At 36.6% G+C, this 23736-nt stretch overlaps 1 protein-coding gene across 2 annotated transcripts in view; it reads right to left on the bottom strand.

Moving 5' to 3' along the window:
* Nucleotides 1-23736, bottom strand: part of TBC1D19 (TBC1 domain family member 19) — a 168779-nt gene that overhangs the window by 57894 nt on the left and 87149 nt on the right. For both annotated transcript variants that reach the window (XM_003411298.3, XM_064285982.1), the window contains 4 exons: nucleotides 23614-23652; nucleotides 21931-22043; nucleotides 6358-6432; nucleotides 1904-1966 (listed from right to left, as the gene is read on the bottom strand). In XM_003411298.3, the coding sequence (XP_003411346.1) occupies nucleotides 1904-1966; nucleotides 6358-6432; nucleotides 21931-22043; nucleotides 23614-23652 (290 nt within the window). The remainder of the gene's footprint in view (nucleotides 1-1903; nucleotides 1967-6357; nucleotides 6433-21930; nucleotides 22044-23613; nucleotides 23653-23736) is intronic.

The following is a 23736-nucleotide window of genomic DNA, read 5'->3' on the forward strand; positions in this document are numbered from 1 at the left end:
GTGGGCTGGGAATCCCACTGTCCCATCTCACACTCCTGGTTCTGCTGCTGTCATTTCTCTGCTGCTGGACTCTGCTGTGCTTGCTGCCACCTCTCGCCATCTTGTGCCATCTCAGGCATTACAGCTATCTCTGTCTCCTGTGTCCAAAAGTTGTGCTCCAATCCTGGTTCTTCTTGATGGTAGTGAGGTCCCCTTCCTGCCTCTGGGATTGGCTCATTTTAAGCCTAATGGGATGGTAAAACTGACCAGTCCCCTCATTAGGGTTCCATACAGCTTATTTGCATGGTCACACTCCCATAAGGGTTCTAAGCACCTTATCTGCATTACTAGAGGCTGTCCAATCCCCTTGGTGGACAATAACCACTTTATTTGCATAGTCCCACCCAATCACTTTGTGAGTCACAAAGACCATGGCTGGAAGAGCCAAACAAAGTAATTCACTGCACTACAGAGTCCCCTTCTTTGTGACCCACCTTGGCCAAAGTGAAGCTTCCATCATGCTGGGTGCAGGGGGGAGGGTAGCGGGAAGGAGGGAGTAAGTTATAGCACAAGTACTACAAAAGGTACCCTCTTACTGACATTTAGTAGATTTTCTTGAATAAATGTTTCTTCATTTGCTGATTTGTTGTGTGACCTTAGAACCGTTTCCAGAGACTTTAATTTATATACATACATGTGTATTTACATCATTTTCAAGAGTTATGGGTTTTTTTTATTGGGGGATACATCTATGAAACTCCTCATGCTGCCAATCCAGAAGTAATCATTTCCACTCAATATTTCTTAAGTACAGAGGTTACCAGTGAACTAATATTTCTATATAAATGAAGCACCCACTTTGTATATTCGAAAATTTACTGAGTACTACAAGAATTAGGCACAAGGTCACATATCACCTATATAAGCAAATAAGCTTTTAGAAGATTTTTTTTATTTTCCAACTTTTAATTAATAACTAACTTTATATTAAAGTATAATTTTTAAATCTTTATTATATCTTAAAATTTAAAAATTTTAGTCACACATTTGAAATCACTGAAATTCTCTTAAAATTGTTTCTAGGGCTTAAATTTAATATTATAAATAAATTTTATAAACTCTTTAGCCTTCAGCTCTTGGAATGTTTGATTAATTAAACCTTCCTGAGACATTTTTATATAACATCATCTTTTCTCTTAAACACACATGTACACACACACACTACCAACATTAAAAGTCTGCCCATCCAAACAGCTGGGACTAATTTACATTTAATTAAGCATAAATTTCTAAGTAGAATCTAGAATTTTCTCCAAGACATTTATATTGACATTCAATCAAAATCAAATTAGTTATATGCATGGGAAATCATTTTAAAAAGAGTAAAATCTAGGCAATTCTATATAAATTACATTATTTTGTGTTTATGATAAACTGATTTGATTTTAATAAATATGCAAAAGACCTAGAAAAGGGTTCAAGCATCCACAATATCAGCATATGAAATGAATAAAAATTAATCATGACATTTCAAATTGATTTAAAAATATTTAACTACCCTTAATATAAAAGTATCATGTAAAATGATTTCCCTAAACATCTTGTATGGCTTAAATATGAAGTTAACATGCAGTTAAAAATCTGTGCCCAAAACAAAGATAGAAAACTTACCTGCTAAAGCCTCACGGTTGTAGGAAATATGACTAAAAGAACACTCCAAAAACTCATTTGCAGACTCTTGTTCTCTTATGTAATCCCAAACTAAGAACAAAAGTTAGCCTTATCCCAAACCTACATTTAATCTGATAAAAAATAAACATGGCTTGCATTTCAGAAGGATTTAGTTAATAATAGAGATCTCTCTGAAAGTATATGATTTTAGAACCTAAAACAGGACATTATATATTTTAATTTTTAAACTTACCTGATATAAATAATCTTCAAATACAAAATAATAATCATCATTGCTTGCTGTCAACTTCACATCCTATAATTAAAAGTAGAGAATAATTAGAAGAACTCAAATGAATCTATCATACTAAAGCATAGAAACAATATTACAATGATTTTATCACTTTTTATATAACTATAAACCTCTGGATTTTATTTTATCACTGCTATATATTTATTCGGGTCAGCAGTTCAAATCCGCCAGGCGCTCCTTGGAAACTCTATGGGGCAGTTCTACTCTGTCCTATAGGGTCACTATGAGTCGGAATCAACTCGATGGCACTGGGTCGTTGTTGGTTATATATTTATTCAACTAACCTCACTCTTTTATAGGTTCCATTAGTAATTCCTTATTAGTTATTCCAATTTTATCTCCTTTTAATGTAATATTTAGGAGTCTTAAAGTTGGTAAAGACAAGCAGATACAGCTATAACAGCCAGAGGCAATCATAACAATCTGGCCCCAAACTACTGATCCATCCCCTTGAAATATCAAAATCTTACACGCCTTTGTGATTATTCATGTGCAAATCACCCCTGCCTGGAAGGCTAACAACATCGGTTTTCTGACTCATGAACTCTTCTTTTAAGGGCCAGTTCATTGACTTCTCCCGGATGGAGTATGAGCTCCTTTCTGTAAAGGCAACTCCATTTCACACTTCCTGAGCTGGGATGACTTCAAACATTTCTACTCTCCCCTTTAGACTTTAGGTTCTTTGAGCCCCAATGTTCTAATTGTTATATAATTACAGCCAGCACAGTGCCTGGTACCTAGTAAGTACCCAGTATATGTTTGACAAATGAATAAGTAAAAAATAAAAATGACAAAATTGTTAAAAGAAACGGATTATAGTTTTATGGGAGGCAATGCATCACTATATGGGTAACCTCTGTTGATAACAACAAATGAACAGCAACCCACAAAAATAAACCTCAACCTTCCCATTTCCCCCAGTATGTCTCTGAATATTTCATACAGCGAGTTGGACCTGCTGCCTGTGTACTACAGTACAAAGAGCACTGCAACAGATTCAACTACGATTTGAAATCTAGTCTCACTACTTCTAGCTGTGTATGACCTTGGGCAGTAACTCCAACCTGAGTCACCTCATCTGTATATGGAGATACCAACACCTTCTTCAGAGTGCATGGGTAAATGCCTAGCATTGTACCAGACCCAGAGAAGGCATCCAGAAAATTACTTTAAAAATTAACCAAAAGCGTCCTCACTTAAAGTAGCCTTCATTTGTTTATAAGTACACATATTTAAATATAGGTCCTGAATCTTACTTACATCCAAAATCTCTAGACCTATAGGAAAACATATACTTGGATGCAATATATAATCCATTCATCAAGTACTGACTGATAAGTTGGAATAAATAAAAAAATGAAAACCCCAAACAAAAAAAGACAATGTTTATGTTTTAGAGCTACAGTCTCACCAGTGAGAAACCATACATATTAGAAATATAGGAATAATGACAAATATTATACAAATTCATAATAATACAGTTTAAACAGTCTGCCAAAATTTAACCGACTATTGAACAAAGTAGTAATCAGGGAAGAATGGAATGAGTCATGGATGACTCTGGAGAGAGTGAGTTTGTGCTAAATCTGGAAAACTTAAAGACAGGTTAACAGAAAAGAGCCAATCTTCTAATTCAGAAGACAATATAGGCAAAGGTAGAAATTATGCATTTTCAAAAGGGGTGATACTACTTTTAAGGGCATGAAAATTGGCTCTTGGGGACCAAAACATTTTAGATATTACAATGGTTTGTGGCCCTCCATAGTTCATCCCTACCCAAAAAAAAATTTTATTCTCTAAGTATTTTTCTCATTAGAGAGAAATTAATTTAATTTTTCTTCTTAGGGAGTGTCATGGATTGAACCATGTCCCCCAAGAATGTGTGTAGACTTGGCTAGACCATGATTCCCAGTATTGTGTGGTTTTCCACCATTTTGTGATGTGATTTTTCTATGTGTTGTAAATCCTACCTCTATGATGTTAATGAGGCAGGATTAGAGGCAGTTATATTGATAAAGCAAGAAATCTACAAGATTAGGTTGTGTCTTGAGTCAATCTCTTGAGACATAAAGGAGACAGGTGAGCAGAGAGTCATAGGGACCTTATACCACCAAGAAAGAAGTACCAGGAGCAGAGCACATCCTTTGGACCTAGGATTCCTGCACAGAAAAGTTCCTAGGCCAGGGGAGGATTGATGGTGGGGACCTTGCCCCAGAGCCGACAGGGAGAGAGGGCCTTCCCCGGAGCTGGCACCCTGAATTGAGACTTCTAGCCTCCTAGACTGTGAGAGAATACATTTCTCTTTGTTAAAGCCATCCACTTGTGGTATTTCTGCTATAGCAGCCCTAGATAACCAAGACGGGGGTGATAATGAAAAAGGGTTGAAAAATACTGGTATAGATTATCAATCATAGTAAATGATGGAAAACCACAGAAAGTGTGAATACAAGGCAAGTTTGTGGGAAAATACAGTATAGAAACTGTTAACAATTTAGTTTAAGGGAGGGCTTGATGATTTTCTGTATTTAGTATTGTCTTGTTTTCTTTCTTTTAACCACTAAAGTAATTCCACCTCGTTTTTAGTTAAATTAAAAATGAGCCTTTATGATAGGGAAGGAGTTCCTGGGTGATGCAAATGGTTAGCGCTCAGCTACTAACTGAAAGATTGGTGGTTGGAATCTACCCAGAGGAGCCTTCGAAGAAAGGCCTGGCAATCTACTTCTGAAAGATCGCAGTCATTAAAATCTCTACGGATTGCAGTTCTATTCTGAAACCCATGGGGTTGGAATTGACTCCACGGCAACTGAGTTGTTTTGTTTTGTTTTGTTTTGTTTGATGGGGAACTGTAATAAAACTTTAAACAATATTTTAAAATGCTCATTCTCTTAAGGGCTGACTTTAACAATCTTTGGAGTTGCTCCAACAAGATCAACAGAGCCCAACTAACACAAAACGAGAACAGTTAGAGACTGATATATTTCTAAAAATCCTCATGTTATGGACAGACGCGAGATCGATTCTACTAAAATTTATATTCAAGTCCTCAGACACAAGCTCTTTATTTCTTTCTCACAAAGATTTTTTTACTGACTCAAACTGAAATTTATATTGGCAACCAAAAAGAACTCTCATGCTAACATAACACTCCCTGCTTTTCTGAGCTTCTTCAACTATGAGTCTCCTTTGATTTGAATAGAAAAGACGTGGAAAGTCTTACATTCCAAAAGATCTATTATGCTGTTGCATGCTTTGCTCTAAAAAAGCAAATAGTAGCACCTATAAACCTAATCTAGGACCTGCCTGCCTGGACTATCCACTTCATCTCCCAAACTACCACTGTTTCTGTCAGTACTCTGGTTACAAAGTAGCAAAAGTTTTGAGTAGTCTATCCTAACCCTATTCTTCCCATAAACCCTGTTATTTGTAATGTGGGATTTTTGTAGAGTGTGAGTTTCTACCACCCCCTCCAGGCAAAAAAAAAAAAAAAAATGCGTTTATCATTTCTAGACTAAATGCCAGTAGCTGGCAGGATTAAATGGTAAACTATGTAAAGGGTTTGGTACACTGTATGGCACATAATAAGCAGCCATTAAATGTTATTAGTCGTTACTACCCTTAGCCATGTTCTTATCCAGGCAAATTTTCAGGTCATCTATGTATAATCTCTCCCCCAGTTCTGAGACATGGAATAACCTGCCCTTCTCTTTTATCTTTCAGATCCTAAATTTGAAATCCAAGTCTTTTAAACAGCCTGATGAGTAATCCAGAATCAGTCATATTAAAGTTTATAAACTTCCCTCTCAACAGGATTATCAGATAGTTGGAGGTAAGAGCTAAATGTATCCCTACCATAAAACTTGAGATGTGCTTAGTCCTATGTCTAGGAACTAAAGGATATTATAATTTTCTAAATGACTTCAATACAAAGAGAACAAACAAGTAGGCACTACAGAATCATAAGATAAAAATATTGTAGTCTTATCTTCCTTTCAGAGTAAGGAAAATTTTAAATGACTTCAATACAAAGAGAATAAACAAGTAGGCCCTACAGAATCATGAGGTAAGATAAAAATGTTATAGTCTGATTTTCCTTACAGAGTACATGTGCAGAGTAAAACTGCTCCATAGGGTTTGCAAGGCTATGACCTTTCAGGAAACAGACTGCCAGGCCTATCTTCTGATACACCTCTGGGTGGGTTCAAACCACCAACCTTTTGGCTAGTAGTTGAGTGCTTAACTGTTTGTGGCACCCAGAGACTTCTTATAGGTATGATCACTTAAAATTATTTTTCAAGGTTAATTTGTATCGTAATGCAGACCGTGAACATTGAAAACTCTGAATAATTGTTTAACGGTATCAATGAAATGGAAAAACTATGCAAACTTTTACTCACTTTATATATTAGACTGTCCACCAAAAGGTCATGTTGTATCACATTGGTCTTGAGCTGCTCATAATACAAGATATCCTAAATTTAAAAGCAAACAAAAAAACTTTAAGGTCAATCACATTTATAAAATCAGCTTCAAAGTTTAATAAATAATAATCATTAATAGTATTACAAATTCTAAGAGGATAAGGCGTTGGTTATGTTCACTGCTACAACCCCTACACCTGGCTAATAGCAGATGCTCAAATACACCTATCCTCACCACTTAGGATAAGGTCTGGTATCCGGTAGGTATTCAATCAATATCTGCTAAATTGATTAACTATAATTTAACCTTAGTGAATACAGTACTTCTTAAGCACTTACTAGATGCCAGGTACTGTTTTACACACTTCACATGAGTTAACTCATTTAATCCTGTCTCGGCACAATGAAGGAGGTCTGTGACTATTATTCCCACTTAATCATTTGAGAAACTGAAGCCCAGAAAGAAAAGAAATTTTCTGTCCAAGGCTAGTAAGATTTGATCCTAGGAAACTTGGCTCAAGGACCAATCTAAAAACCCAGGAGGACTATCCTACCTTTCTAATACCTAAATTATTATAAAATTAAAAGTTTAAACATATAAATCCCTGGTAGTAAAAGCAATCATATAGCATCTCAAAGAAATCAGTGTTCTTATATTAGAATATGATTCCAAAATACTATACAGTCTGATCAATTCTGTACAATGATGACATTAGGCTAATGCTTAATTTAATAGAGATAAGAAAGAGGAGGGAGAGAAGAAGGAGAAAATGAGGAAGGAAAGAGAGAAGCAAGGAGGGAAGGAGGCAGGAGGGACTTGAGACTGCAGTTAAGATAAGCATCAAGTTGACAGTTGGTGAGGGCACCGGGAATGAAGGTAGGGATCAAGTGGGTAGTGGCTGTGCTAAAGACAGAGAGAAATATCATCCCTGGTTTAGCTGGTCCCTGTGCTCCTCCAAATCCCTCCATTCATCTCTTATATACCTCAGCCCTGATCTCTGCTCACATCCAAATCTCTACTAGTCAACACTGTTCTGTAAGGTACTTTCTGAAGACATTCTCCCAAACAAGTAAGATTTGTGGGACAAGGCCTTCTGGGACCAGGGGGAATAACCATTACATGTAGCTGCCTTGACAGGATGATATCTGATCCTACATTTCCTGAAACATGATTTCTTAATCTTGAAAAATATTTAACAACAGTTCTCTGGTTCAAGTCAAAGTGCTCTTTGCCTAAAGATAATCTGGGCATCTGCTGGTTATTTTTTATCATTTTAATTTTAATAAAAAGCCTGGCTGTGTCCTCATTCATGATGTTTTGATTTGTTAACTAAAACAAAATTATTTTGCTATTTGATTTACCTTCCATTGTATCTACTGAATCCATCCATTGAATCTGGCTAGTATGTAAGGTCCTTAACGGCGGGAACAGCAAGCATCGAATTCAAATGCCAATCCCCACCAACTGGCAAAGGGCTTAGTATTGTACTTTAACTTTTTTTTTAGTAGATGGAGTGGAAAAGCTAAGGAGTTTAGAGTTACATCTTTAAAAAAAAAAAAGTTTAAAATTACAAATATGTTGTTGTTGTTAGGTGCCACCCAGTTGGTTCAGACTCATAGCGACCCTAGGTACAACAGAACGAAGCACTGCCTGGTCCTGCACCATCCTCATAGTTATTATGCTTGAGCCCGTTGTTGCGGCCACTGTGTCATCTCTGCAGCCACCTATGACCATTAAAATAAGTGAAACAATCTAAAGCATAAAGAAAAAGTTATAATCTTTTCTCTCTCCATTTCACCTTCCTAATGTAACTAATGTTATTTGTATTTTGTATCCTATTTGTAGTGTTATTTGTAATTTATATTCTTCCACACCTTTCTCTATGCTTATAAATTGCATATAATCATATTTAGGAGTTTTGGTGGTTATTTTCTTTCTAACATAAAATGGAAATACACTACACTTGTTAGCCGATCTAACCTAACGGTATATCATAATTATCCTTCTATGGAGCCCTGGTGATGCAGAGCTCGACTGCTAACCAGAATGTCGGCAGTTTGAATCCACCAGCTGCTCCCTCGGAACCCTATGGGGCAGTTCTACTCTGTCCTATAGGGTCACTATGAGATGGAATCAACTCAACAGCAGCAGGCTTGGATTTTGGTTTTATGTTAAAAAATACACATCTAACATTTCTTTTTAATAGCTACACGTACCGTGTTATTTTAAAAGCTGTCATATGAATGTATCATAATTTATTAATCATTACCCCTATAGATGGATGCTCAGGTTCTTTCTAGTTGTTTGTCCCTAAAACTAAAGCGTAATAAATACCCTTGTACACATATGCTTTTGTATCTATGGGATGAATTTGTAAAGGTAAGGTTGCAAGCAAAGGCTGTATGTATCTTTAGTTGGACTACAGATTGCCAGACTACTTTGCAAAAAAGTATCAATTTGAACTCTGACCAGCAACACATGAGGCCACACACATTTACCTACATTCTGACTTCTCTTAATTTCCTAACGGATGAAAAATTACATCTCATTCTTGTGTTAATTTTAAATTTCCTAATTAACAATAAAACTGGACATCCTTTCACATGGGTATTAGTCTACTGAATTTCTTCTTAGCGATTTGCCTCCTGATACTTTTTTTTTTTTTAGCTATTTTCTATTAGATTATCTTTCTCTTATTAATTTATAGGTGATTTCTGTTTAGAAGAATTAACACTTTTTGTCATTTATGTTACAAATACTTTTTCTACAAAATAATATTTTCTTTTCTAATTTCTGGTAATGGTATACATTGCCCTAATTTTAAAAAATCCTTTCAGGCTTCAGGGTTTTCTTTCTTGATTTAGACACGTTTATATAAATACTTATATTTATACATAAATATTTTCCTAAACTTTTTTTTTTTTTTTTCATTTAAATATCTATAACCCACCTGGAACTCCTGTGCATGGTAAATAAATGGTCTCTGTTTTCTTTCCGAACCCCACCAAATCCACTGCTGTAGGGTTAATTCTGACTCATAGCTACCCCATAGAGTTTCTGAGGCTTTAAATCTCTAAGGAAGTAGATTGCCACATCTGTTTCCCATGGAGCCTCTGGTGGTTTGGAACCAGTGACCTTTCGGTTAGCAGTCAATCGCTTTAACAACTGTGCCACCAGGGTTCCTTTTTCTTTCAGGACAGTCAATTACGTGCATCATTTATTAAATAAACCATGTGTTTCCAATTGAAGTAATATGTAAGACATAGATCTATTTCTGGACTCATCATTTTTTTCATAATTGATTCAGCTACTTTTGGACATTTAATCTCCATAGGGATTGTAAGAAATGTCATCAGTTAAAAATAAAAGAATTGAGATTCTCCTAAACCTCTGCTTTGGAAAAACTGACAAGTTTTATGACATTAAGGCTTTCCGACCAATATGATTCAGATCTTAGTTGTGTAACCCTAGGCAAACTAACAAACTTTTTCGGACCTCAGAAAATGATGATAGTAACAGTACCTTCCTTGTACGGCTGATGCGAAGAATAAATGAATGAAGCATACATAATATGTTTAGAACAGTGACAGGCACAGGGTAAATGCTATGTGTTAGATATTATTGTTCCGTGTCCTTTATGAAGTTTTTTTGTTTTCTTTTTTTAAATGGGCCCTGTACCTTTCCTGCTAAACTTACTCTGTAGATATTTTAACGTTTCTGCCAATATAAATGAGCTATTTTTTTTCACTTTCCTATTTCTAACTTGCTATTCATATTCATTTTTTTTATATATTCATAAGGTTTTCACTGGCTAATTCTTTTCAGAAGTAGGCTGCTGCGTCCTTCTTCCTAGTCTTAGTCTGGAAGCTCAGCTGAATCCTGTCCTCCATGGGTGATCCTGCTGGTATCTGAATACCAGTTGCATAGCTTCCAGCATCACAGCAACATGCAAGCTCCCACAGTACGACAAACTGACAGACAAAAAGAGGAAGACCCTCAACGAGGTGGACTGACACAGTAGCTGCAACAATGAGCTCAAGCACAACAACGACTGTAAGGATGGAGCAGGACTGGGCAGTGTTTCCTTCCGTTGTGCACAGAGTCCCTAAGGGTCGGAACTTACTTGACAGCACCTAACAACAACATTTCTAATTTGTTATTGATAGTATTGAAAAAATTGACCTTTGTATATTTATTTTATATCCCTCTGATGTCTTTTTTTTTTTATTCTTACCAAAATTTCTTTTTAATTATGCTAGCTCTTTTCTTTTTAATCTTTTGGGTTTTCTGAGTATACAATCATAATCATCTGCAAAGACAATGACCATCTCTTTTTTCCCGTTGCATAAACTAATAATTCATTTCTGTATCGCATTGCATTAGCTAGGACCTCAAAAGCTATGATAAATAACACTGGTAATAGTATTACTGCCTTAGTGTCAAGTTTAATGAAAAGAACTTCAGCATTTCTCCATTTAGCTTGATAATTCTTGTTAGTACTGGCAAGCAGTCTTTATGATGTTTCAGTATTCTAATTTAAAGATTTGATTTAGAAGTGGCTACTGAATTTTATCAATGCCACTTGACAACTACTGGTATTATATGTAATTATATATAATAACACATGGTGATGTGACAGTCATACGGCTGTGACACCCACCACCCCACTCACTCATTGACTCAGCTGATGCTTGTTGGCCAGGCCAGTGTCCCTTCTTCCCTCAATAGTTCTCTAAGCCACATTCTTGGCCAAAGAGGATAGCCTTCTCTATTAGAGGACTATTCTTCTAATACTCTTGAGAATTATTATGGACGTATTTTTATTGAACTATTTGACATCTTATCAAAGATTTTTATATCCCCTACATAAAGTAGGTCCTGAAGATATCTGAAAAAAAAAAAATACTGCTTCAGAATTGTAGTCATGCAGTGAGTAGCGCGTATGCCACCCTGTTGATAGACTGAGCAATGAATGAGACTAAGGAAGTAGGAACATCTAGAATAAACTGTTATCTCCGAAGGCTTAGCTATGAAAGGAAATAGAAGGATAGGGAGATAGCCAAGGAAGACACAGGTTTTAATGTTTACTTTTATTCCTTATACAAAAGGCCTGAGAGTGTACAATGCTGGGGGAAAAAGCAAGTAGAGAAGAATAGGTTAAGTTTCAGAAGAAATATTTCAGAATGAAAAAAGGAGGCACAAGCAGAGTCTTAGATAAAAGAAATACACTTCTTCCTTCGAGATGGTGGTAAGGTAAAGATAAAAAAAGAAAATTAAGGGAGCCATTAATTAGTTCAATATTTTTTTACAGTGAAATAGAAAACAAGATCACCTGTTGGGAAAGAATGGAACAGGGATAAGGTATAAAGTTTGAAATGGAATGGTAAAAGTTTGGTATAGCCATTTTGGGGAACTGGAGAGGGAGCTGCCCAGTACCCCTAAAATGACTGTCACATAACTCTGCTAAAATTGAAATTGTTGAGGCAGTTACTTGCATGGCTCTGGGAATCTTAAGTCAGTTCAGTTACTAAATCATTTTCTGGAATAGAATGACAACAAAATATGAGCTAGACTCCTCTAAGCATTTGATATGGTGAAAGAGGTGCTTGCTATATTAATCACAATTCTTGATCTGGTAACATTTACTAATCTTATTGGGTAGCACTCTCCAAAATATAGTTTAGTGACCACAGGAGTAGGCTTTGTTAATATCTAATATTTATATCACTGGGCTTTTTAAAAATTAAATATTAAGTTATTCAACAAGTATTACTAAGTATATTTTATATACTAGGTATGGTGCCCAGAATAGTACTCAGAACAGTACATGGCACAAAGAAGGTACTGAATAAATATTTGTTGAATGAGTTAATAAAATAACAATACAATGATGATGGTGTTCTGAAATGGAGTGGTAGTAATGTAGCTATAGAGAAATAGTTGGATTTAAAATACATTTAGGAGTTAAATCAAGAGGGAATTACTAACATAATATGGGAATCAGGTAGAAATAAGTTAGACATGACCCAAAATTTCTGGCTGGGGCACCTCAGTGTACAGTGGTACCGAGAAAGGGAACCCAGGAAAAGTTTGGACATCTGAATTTGAGGTGCTTTTGTGAACTACAGAGTTGCATCTGAAGCTCAGGAAAGAGAGATCTGGGAGTAACTGGTAACTGAAGCTGTGGGAGTTGATGAGATTCTCCAAGGAATGCATGGATGAGAAGAGATAGACCACCACAGCACCCTAACTTAAAAAACCAAGAACACTCTCCACTGAGGAATGCCAGAAAGAACACCGTGTCACAAAAGCCAATGGAATTTTCAAGAAAGGAGCAGTCAGCTGGGTGAAATGCTGCCAGATAAAAGTATAAGGGAGAAAGAACAGGTACTGATGCATTGAGTTCATAGGTTGTGGACTGAATTGGAATGAGTTTTTTCTTCTAATGACTGCTGTTTTCTCTGGGTAGAAGGAGGAGAGATCTTTTTCTAAGACTCTGAAGAGAAATGGTTGAGAAGAGTGGAGGCTGGAGATAGGTACTGTGGAGACTAAGTCAGACAGCTGACTAGGAAAGTCAGGCACTGTGGGCTGAGGTAAGGTTGTGAACAACCTTAATTAAGAAATCACTGAAGAAAATGTTAAATTAATACTAGTCTTGGATATTTTAAAGACCACTGGTGGTATAGTGGTTAAAATGCTCAGCTGCAAGCAGAAAGTTCGCAGTTCGACTCCACCTGCCACTTTGTGGTAGAAAGATATGGCAGTCTGCTTCCATAAAGATTTATAGCTTTGGAAATCCTATGCGACAGTTCTACTCTGTCCTACAGGGTTGCTATGAGTTGGAATCGACTCGACAGCACTGGGTTTGCTTTTTGGTTTGGCTATTTTATCAACCCACCACTTGCAGTCCACCACTTTCCTGTCAGTTTATTGTACTGCTGTGGCTTATGTGTTGCTGTGATGCTGGAAGCTATGCCACCAGTATTTCAAATACCAGCAGAGTCACCTATGGTGGACAGGTTTCAGCGGAGCTTCCAGACCAAGACAGGCAAGGAAGAAGGACCTGGCAGTCCACTCCTGAAAGAAATTGGTCAAGTGAAAACCTTATAAATAGCAGTGAAATATTGTCTGATATACTGCCAGACATGAGCCCCTCAGACTGGAGGCAGTTAAAATACAATCGGGAAGAACACTCACTTCAAAGTATAGTTGACTTTAATGACATGGCTGGAGTAAAGCTTCAGGTGACTTCATTTACTGATGTAGCACAACTGAAAATGAGAAGAAAGAGCTGCAAACATCCATTAATAATTGGAACATGGAATGTATGAAGCATGAATCTAGGAAAATTGGAAGTTGTCAAATATGAAATGGAACACGTAAAGATCGATATCCTAGGCATTAGTGAGCTGAAATGGACTGGTGTTGGCCATTTTGAATTGGACAGTCATATGATCTACTACGCCAGGAATGACAAACTCAAGAGGAATGTTGTCATATTACATCATCAAAAACAACATTTCAAGATGTATCCTGAACTACAACACTGTCTGTATCCACACATCTACAAGGAAAACCAGTTAATACGACTATTATTCAAATTTATGCACCAACCACTAAGGCCAAATATGAAGAAATTGAAGATTTTTACCAACTTCTGCAGTCTGACATTGATCAAACATGCAATTAAGATACATTGATAATTACTGGTAATTGGAATGCAAAAGTTGGAAACTAGAAGAAGGATCAGTAGTTGGACAATATGGCCTTGGTGATAGAAATGACGTGGGAGATTGCACAGTAGAGTTTTGCAAGACCTCTGATTTCTTCATTGCAGACACCTTTTTTCAGCAACATAAACAGTGACTATATACGTGAACCTCACCATATTGAACACACAGGAATCAAATCGGCTATATCTGTGGAAAGAGATGATGGAGAGGCTCAATATCATCAGTCAGAACAAGGCCATGGGCTGATTGCAAAACAGACCATCAATTGCTCACAAGCAAATTCAAACTGAAGCTGACGAAAATTAGAGCAAGTCCACATGAGCTAAAATATGACCTTCAGTATATTCCACCTGAATTTAAAGACCATCTCAAGAAAAAATTTAACACACTGAACACTAAAACGGAAGACCAGATGAGTTGTGGAATGACATCAAGGATATCATACATGAAGAAAGCAAGAAGTCATTAAACAGACAGGAGAGAAAGAAAAGACTAAAATGGATGTCAGAAGGGACTCTGAAAGTTGCTTCTGAATGTACAGAAGCTAAAGGGAATGAAAGAAATGATCATGTAAAAGAGCTGAACAGATTTCAAAGGTTGGCTTAAGAAGACAAAGTATTAAAATAAAAACGTGCAATGACCTGGAGTTGGAAAACCAAAAGGGAAGAACATGCTCAGCATTTCTCAAGCTGAAAGAACTGAAGAAAAAAAAACTCAAACCTCGAGTTGCAGTATTGGAAGATGCTATGGGGAAAATATTAAATGACGTGGGAAGCATCAAAAGAAGATGGAAGGAACGCACAGAGTCATTGTACCAAAGAGAATCAGTCGACGTTCAACCATTTCAGGAGGTAGCACATGATCAAGAACCAATGGTACTAAAGGAAAAAGTCCAAGCTGCATTGAAGGCATTGGCAAAAAACAAGGCTCAGGTTCAGAACAGAATGTGGAACAACAGATATCAATGCTGTTGTCAGATGGATCTTGGCTGAAAGCAGAGAATACCAGGAAGATGTTTATCTGTATTTTATTGACTATGCAAAGGCACCTGACTGAGTGGATCATAACAAATTACAGATAATTGTGAAGAATGGGAATTTCAGAGCATTTCATTTTGCTGGTGAGGAACCTATATAGTTTAAAATCAGGAAAGGTGTGCATTAGGGTTGTATCCTTTCACCATACTTATTCAAGGTGTATGCTGAGCAAATAATCTGAGAAGCTGAGCTATGTGATGAAGACCAAGTCATCAGGACTGGTAAAAGACTCATTAATAACCTGCAATATGCAGATGACAGAACACTGCTTGCTGAAAGCTAAGAGGACTTGAAGCACTTACTGGTGAAGACCAAAGACCACAGCCTTCAGTGCAGATTGCACCTCAACATAAAGAAAACAAAAATCCTCACAACTGGACCAATAAGCAACATCATGATAAACAGAGAAAAGACTGAAGTTGCCAAGGGTTTTATTTTACTTGGATCCACAATCAATGCCCATGGAAACAGCAGTCAAGAAGTCAAACGAATGTATTGTATTGGGCAAATCTGCTGCAAAAGGCCTCTTGAAAATGTTACACAGCAAAGATGTCACTTTGAGGATTAAGATACACCAGACCCAAGCCACGGTATTTTCAACTGCCTCATATGCATCTGGAAGCTGGACAATGAATTAGGAAGACTGAAGAAGAACTGAAACCTTTGAATTATGGTGTTGTTTAAGAATACTGAATATACTATGGACTGCCAAAAGAATGAACAAATCTGTCTTGGAAGAAGTACAGTCAGAATGCTCCTTAGAAACAAGGATAGCAACACTTGTCTCAAGTATGTCAAACATGTTATGGGGAGGGACCAGGGCATCACACTTGGTAAAGTGCAAGGTGACAGACTGACACAGCAGATGCGACAATGGACTCAAGCATAACATCAATTGTGAGGATGGTGCAGGACCAAGCAGTGTTTGGCTCTGTTGTTCACAGGGTCACTATGAGTTCAGAACTGACTCGCCGGCACCAAACAACAATAACATTGTATCAGTAAGCAAGTATGTAAAGTATAAGAAAATTTTTATCTTTCTTTAAGTACTAAACTTAAACAAAAAAAATTTAAATGTGAATAATGTTTACTAAACACAGATATTTTGACACAAACCTAGAGGTTTGTAGAAAAGAAAATATACAAACACAATCCTTTTAAACTTATCGTGTATTCTTTTAATAAAAAAAAAAACACAGTTAAAGAATGTTCTAGTGAAGATGAAATATAACAGTACAAAATAAATTAACTGCTAGGAACTTAAAGTATTTCCATTGTGATAAGATTTTAAAGGATGGCTTTACTGGTGTGAAATGTGAAATATTCTGTTTATGTCTCTAACTTCTCAACTATGATTGCAATTATACATGTAGTTTATTTTAAGCGACTGAAAAATAAGTGGACAAAAAGTTTTTGATCAAGTAATGCTGATCAGAAGTATTCACTCCACTACCTCCCCACCCCCTCTTCTTCTCTTTCTCCCTCTAACATACCACCTACAGACAATTATTTTGGAACTGCTATAGGTCTTTGAGGTCACTGATTTTACAGCTTAGAATAAGTTATGGACAGTATTTTACTCAATAAAATCAAGGCTGCTTTTCTGAAAATGTTAATTCCTACTTACAGACATTAAATAGAGTTGGTATTTTGTATTTAGAAAATGAAAAGGACTACCAGCTCCAAATTTATTGTAAAAATCACCTTTGAACATTTTAATACATAATCATTATCTGAGATTACTACTTTTATTCTAGGATAATATTTTTAGAAAACTTTTAAATTTGTTTTTGAAATGGCAACACTTCCTCTGCAAAGAGACAGGATTTGTTCATCTAACTCCCAAACAGCAAAGCTGGTAGGTCAGCTGTGTGTGTGGGGCGGGGGGGTGGAAAGGTTATCATCCTCCTCTCCAAGAGTGGATCCGTTCACAAGTGCCCTCAACCAGAAAAACAAACCAGTTGCTGCTGAGCTGATTCCAACCCTCGGCAACTCCATACATTGCAGAGCAGAACTGCGCTCCATAGGGTTTTCATGGTTGTGACGTTTTGGAAGCAGATCGCTAAGCTTTTCTACCGAGGAGCCTCTGGGTGGATTCAAACCGCCAACCTTTCACAGTTAGTAACCAAGTACTTAAACATTTGTGCCACCCAGGGACTCCTTTGTAAGTGCTCAACATACACTCAAATCTATTTTGAAACTATCTTCTCAAGTGCCACCACCAAAGAGCAATATTATCATTTGGTCTAAAGCTTCTTTCACATAAATTACAAGCTTTTTTTTTTCTATAAAGAAGCAAGTGATTTTGACAGTGCTGTTCACAGAGGCAGATTTAGAACACACAAACACACATTCATACACACACGTATGCATAATTTGCAAAGGTTAGAGGTACAGTTTTCATAATAGACTGCAATAATGCTTGATTTTCTTAAAAACTGCATCATTATAAATCATAGATAATTTATAACATAATTGTACCTAATATGCAATTACTATGATTATTATCCCCCACTTACCTGTCAGTTTGTCGTGGGGGATAGTAATCATAGTAATTACATATTAGGTACAATTATGTTATAAATTAACTATGATTTATAATGATGCAGTTTTTAAGAAAATCAAGCATTATTATAATCTGTTATGAACATAAGTGTACATAACATATAATTACTATGATTACTATCCCCCACATGTCTGTCAGTTTGTCATACTCTGGGAGCTTTCATGTTGCTGTGATGCTGGAAGCAAAGCCACTGGTATACAGATACCAGCAGGGTCACCCATGGAGGACAGGTTTCAGCTGAGCTTCCAGACTAAGACAGACTAGGAAGAAGGACCCAGCAGTCTACTTCTGAAAAGAATTAGACAGTGAAAACCCTGTGAGTAGCAGTGGCACTTTGTCTGATATAGTGCCAGAAGATGAGCCCCCCAGGTTGGAAGTCACTCAAAACATGACTGGGAAAGAGCTGCCTCCTCAAAGTAGAGTCGACCTTAATGGCGTGGATGGAAGTAAAGCTTTCGGGACCTTCATTTGCTGATGTGGTATGACTCAAAATGAGAAGAAATAGCTGCAAACATCCATCAATAATCGGAATCTGGAAGGTACAAAGCATGAATCCAGGAAAATTGGAAATCATCAAAAATGAAATGGAACACATAAAAATAGATATCCTAGGCATTAGTGAGCTGAAATGGACTAGTATTGGCCATTTTGAATCAGACAATCATATAGTCTACTATGCTGGGAATGATATCTTGAAGAGGAATGGTGTTGCATTCATCATCGAAAAGAACATTTCAAGATCTATCCTGAAGTACAATGCCATCAATGATGGGATAATATCCACACGCCTACAAGGAAGGCCAGTTAATATGACTATTATTCAAATTTACACACCAACCACTATGGCCAAAGATGAAGAAATTGAACATTTTTATCAACTTCTGCAGTCTGAAATGGATCAAACATACAATCAGGATGCACTGATAATTACTGGTGATTGGAACGCGAAAGTTGGAAACAATAAGGATCGGTAGTTGGAAAATATGGCCTTGGTGACAGAAATAATGGTGGAGATGAAATGATAGAATTTTGCAAGATCAATGGCTTCTTCATTGCAAATACCTTCTTTCACCAACATAAGTGGCGACTCGCCAGATGGAACACACAGGAATCAAACAGACTACATCTGTGGAAAGAGATGATGGAAAAGCTCAATATCATCAGTCAGAACAAGGCCTGGGGCTGACTGTGGAACAGACCATCAGTTGCTAATATGCAAGTTCAAGTTGAAACAGAAGACAATCAGAGCAACTCCACAAGAGCCAAAATACGATCTTGAGTATATCCCACCTGAATTTAGAGACTACCTCAAGAATACACTTGACGCGTTGAACACTAACGACCGAAGACAAGTTGTGGAATGACATCAAAGATGTCATACATGAAGAAAGCAAGATGTCATTGAAAAGACAGGAAAGAAACAAAAGACCAAGATGGATGTCAGAGGAGACTCTAAAACTTGCTCTCGAACGTCAAGCAGCTAAAGCAAAGAAAGAAATGATGAAGAACTGAACAGAAGATTTTAAAGGGCAACTTGAGAAGACAAAGTAAAGTATGATGATGACATATGCAAAGAGCTGGAGACAGAAAGCCAAAAGAGGAGAATACGCTTGGTGCTTCTCAAGCTGAATGAACTGAAGAAAAATTCAAGCCTTGACTTACAATACTGAAGGATTCTATGGGGAAAATATTAAACAACACATGAAGCATCAAAAGAAGATGGAAGGAATACACAGAGTCATTATACCAAAAAGAATTAGTTGATGTTCAACCATTTCAATAGGTAGCATATTATCAGGAACCGATCGATGGTACTGAAGGAAGAAGTTCAAGCTACACTGAAGGCATTGGCAAAAAACAACTCCCCAGGAACTGACAGAATATCAATCAAGATGTTTCAACAAACGGGTGTAGCACTGGAGGTGCTCACTCGTCTATGTCGAGAAATATGGAAGACAGCTTCCTGGCCAACTGACTGGAAGAGATCCATATTTATGCCTACTCCCAAGAAAGGTGATCCAACCAAATGCAGAAATTATAGAACAATACCATTAATATCACATGCAAGCAAAATTTTGCTGAAGATCATTCAAAAGCGGCTGCAGCAGTATATCAACAGGGAATTGACAGGAATTCAGGCCAGATTCAGAAGAGGACATGGAACCAGGGATATCATTGCTGATGTCAGATGGATCCTGGCTGAAAGCAGAGAATATCAGAAGGATGTTTACCTGTGTTTTATTGACTACACAAAGGCATTTGATTGTGTGGATCATAACAAATTATGGATAACATTGCAAAGAATGGGAATTCCAGAACACTAAATTGTGCTCATGAGGAACCTGTACACAGATCAAGAGGCAGGTGTTTGGACAGAACAAGGGGATACTGAGTGGTTTAAAGTCAGAAAACGTGTGCATCAGAGTTGCATCCTTTCACCATACCTATTCAATCTGTGCGTTGAGCAAATAATCCGAGAAGCTGGACTATATGAAGAAGAATGGGGCATCAGGATTGCAGGAAGACTTATTAACTACCTACATTATGCAGATGACACAACCTTGCTTGCTGCAAGTGAAGAGGACTGGAAGCACTTACTAAGGAAGATCAAAGGCCACTGCCTTCAGTATGGATTACACCTCAACATAACATAAAGAAAACAAAAATCCTCACAACTGGACCAAAAAGCAACATCATGATAAATGGAGAAAAGATCGAAGTTGTCAAGGATTTCATTTTACTTGGATCCATAATCAACACTCATGGAAGCAGTAGTCAAAAAATCAAAAGATGCATTGCATTGGGCAAATCTGCTGCAAAGGACCTCTTTAAAGTGTTGAAAAGCAAAGACATCACATTGAAGACTAAAGTGCGCCTGACCTGACCCAAGCCACGGTATTTTCAATTGCCTCATATGCATGTGAACGCGGGACAGTGAATAAGGAAGACCGAAGAATTGACACCTTTGAATAGTGGTGTTGGCGAAGAATATTGAATATACCATCGACTGCCAAAAGAACAAAGAAATCTGTTTTGGAAGAAGTGCAGCCAGAATGTTCCTTAGAAGCAAGAATGGCAAGACTGCATCTTACATACTTTGGACATGTTGTCAGGAGGGCTCAGTCCCTGGAGAAGGATATCATGCTTGGTAAAGTACAGGGTCAGCAGAAAAGAGGAAGACCCTCAAAGAGGTAGATTGACACAGTGGCTGAAACAATGGGCGTAAGCCTAACAATGACTTTAAGGAAGGCACAGGACTGGGCAGTGTTTCATTCTGTTGTGCATAGAGTCACTATAAGTCAGAACCGACTCAACAGCACCTGAAAACAACACGATTTCTATCTTTAATGGTGACCATTTATGTACCAGGCACTATGTTAAAAGACTAACATAAATTATTTTATTTAATTCTCACAATAACTCTGTGCTGTTTAAGTATTGGTAAACTGAGTGTTGAAGAAATTTAAGTAACTTCCTCAATGACATATTTCTAGTAAGTTGGGGGGAGTTAGTTGAAACCAGGTGTACATAATTCAAAAACTGACGTTTTTAATCACTAGGGCAGGTAACTATTAGCTTCAAATTAATTACATTTTTTAAATGGGTGACTTACATGATTATTGGGCTTAATATAAAAAAAGGAATCCCCACTAAGAATACTTCAAAAGGAATCAATGTCTTATAAAATTTTTCTTTATTGAATCCATTACTTTTCCGTTTGTGATTTCTTTTCATGTTGTTTATTTCCTAGAATAAAAGTTCTTATACTTAGAAAAAATAACCCACACAATCTGTCAATTTTTAGAGCCATAAGAATAATGTATATTTCAAAGTAACTGGAAGGACAAAGCATTCATTCACACGTATTGAGTTACCCATCTTTATTTCTGCCTGTTCTAACATCCCAATTCTACCACACATTTTCACTGTTCTAAATTGTTATACTCCATTTCTCGAAATTTTAATTATTCTGTTGTACATATAAATTCACCTGTCTAATGAATTATTAAGAACAAAAAATTCTATGTTAAGACAGTAATTAAGTTATAAAGTAATCTTGTCTTAGAACCCAAAACTACAATGAATTTGGAAATATGAAGGGTGGGGGGTAAATATTAAACTAAGAAACACATGTATATCTATTTTGAATAACTGATCTTTGAAAAATAAACATCTGTAGCTCAAATTTGACCCATCCTTTCTCCTCCTTACCTCAGGTTGACTGGAAATATTCAAAATGAGAGTCCACAATTCAGCTCTAAGTGCTGTGGGACTTCCTTGTCTGATATACTGTTGAGCAGCAGCACTATCTTGTTCTTCTAGAACTGTCAAAAGTATATTAAAATCTCATTAGAAATCCATAAAGTAAGAAATAACACCGAAATCTTTAATTAAAAATCTCCAAGGAAACCAACACTTAGTCTTTATGGTTAACATAACTACGTCATTTCTTGACAATCCTATTTTTACTCTCTGAATTTTGATGTGGCCCTATTTACAATCTTATCAGTTTCAAGTCTTAAGCTCTTTTATCTCCTACCCAGTCTGATAAAAGCTTTTTAATGTAGGTACCTTGAGCTTACTTTACTTTCACTATAGCGCTATCGATGGCACTGGGTTTTTTCTGCGATAGCGCTAGGCCCCTGACATTAGCAATGCATATATGTGGTAATTTTTGGATTCCATGATCAAGTGAAGTCACATCTACAGAAACCCCAAAGTTCTTAAGCATATTCTACTAATCCATGAATGTTCTAGTACTTGGAAGTAGTATGGTGTGTGAAGTATAATGGCTGCAAGTTATAATGTCTAAGGATCTAAGATGTCTATTCTAATAAATGGCTTATTAGCCAACTGCTAAAATTAACAGAAAATAAGAATTTTTTAAGAAGTAAAAACAAAAAAAGATCCAATAACTTTTTAAGAAAGCCAGAAATTATTCTTAAGCAGCCAAGTTCACAAAATTAACACATTATCCCTTTGCTTTCATTTTCATTTCTTTTAATGAAAACATCAGCTATTTAAACTGGAAATAAAGACAGGGAAGACAGACAGGCAAGCCAGCTGCTGATGTTTGTCTAACAGAACTGTTTTCTTCTATTCTCTTCTTGAAAAGCAAGGGAAAATAACTGCACTAAATAAAAAGACACGACCAGAAGAAGCAAAGGGACCACATTAAATAAAAGAGAGGAAACATATTCTTTAATTTGCAATTGTGTTTAGCCAAAGAGCTAAATCATATAAATGAAGTCTTTTAAATAAATACGATTTTGAAAAATTGAACTAGGGAGCTTGGTTACTGACAGTATAATGGCCTTAGAAGGTTCATTCTGATACAAAGGCTTATCTGTACTTCCTATTTCAAAGACAAAATAGGATTTATAAAAACAAGGGAAAAAAATCTTCAAGGGATAGGGAAATATTATTCCACAAAAGACTAAAAGCGGCATTGGCTATTAAATCTTACCTTGTGGACAGTCATCAGGAAGCTGACAGTTATATCTCCTCCTGATGCAGGAGCATATTCCTATTACCTCTAACAAGAAGCGTGTGGGCGCATTGAAGAGAACCTGCCTCTTTGATTTTAAAATGAAATTCTACTGCTGAAAGGATTAAGCTAGCCATCCCTGAGGGATGTGTATCTGAATTTATTATTCCCTTTTCAGTGAACCAGCTGTTTACTTCTTTATCTGACATTTATTGATAAAGCCTAAATGATGCATTTCCCCTCTTTATAAAGAGTCCCGTTATGTTATTTGTATGGTTAAATATTATTCCTGTTTAAGTTTTTATTCTTTTCAGAGATTAAAGTTCAGTTTGGGGTATATAATATAGACATTCACTTAGGACTATCTGATTTTTCAGAAATTGTAATAATCATAATCAAAAGCTTACCTTTCTGCCCTATCCGTACATGCTCATTTTCAAAAAGTTCTAAAAATGTTAAAAGAAAATAAAATTATAAGACACAAGTATGATTAGCAACATATTTGTACACACAACCTTAGGTACATTTTT

Source organism: Loxodonta africana, chromosome 5, assembly GCF_030014295.1.
Source record: "Loxodonta africana isolate mLoxAfr1 chromosome 5, mLoxAfr1.hap2, whole genome shotgun sequence".
Lineage (NCBI taxonomy): Eukaryota > Metazoa > Chordata > Mammalia > Proboscidea > Elephantidae > Loxodonta > Loxodonta africana.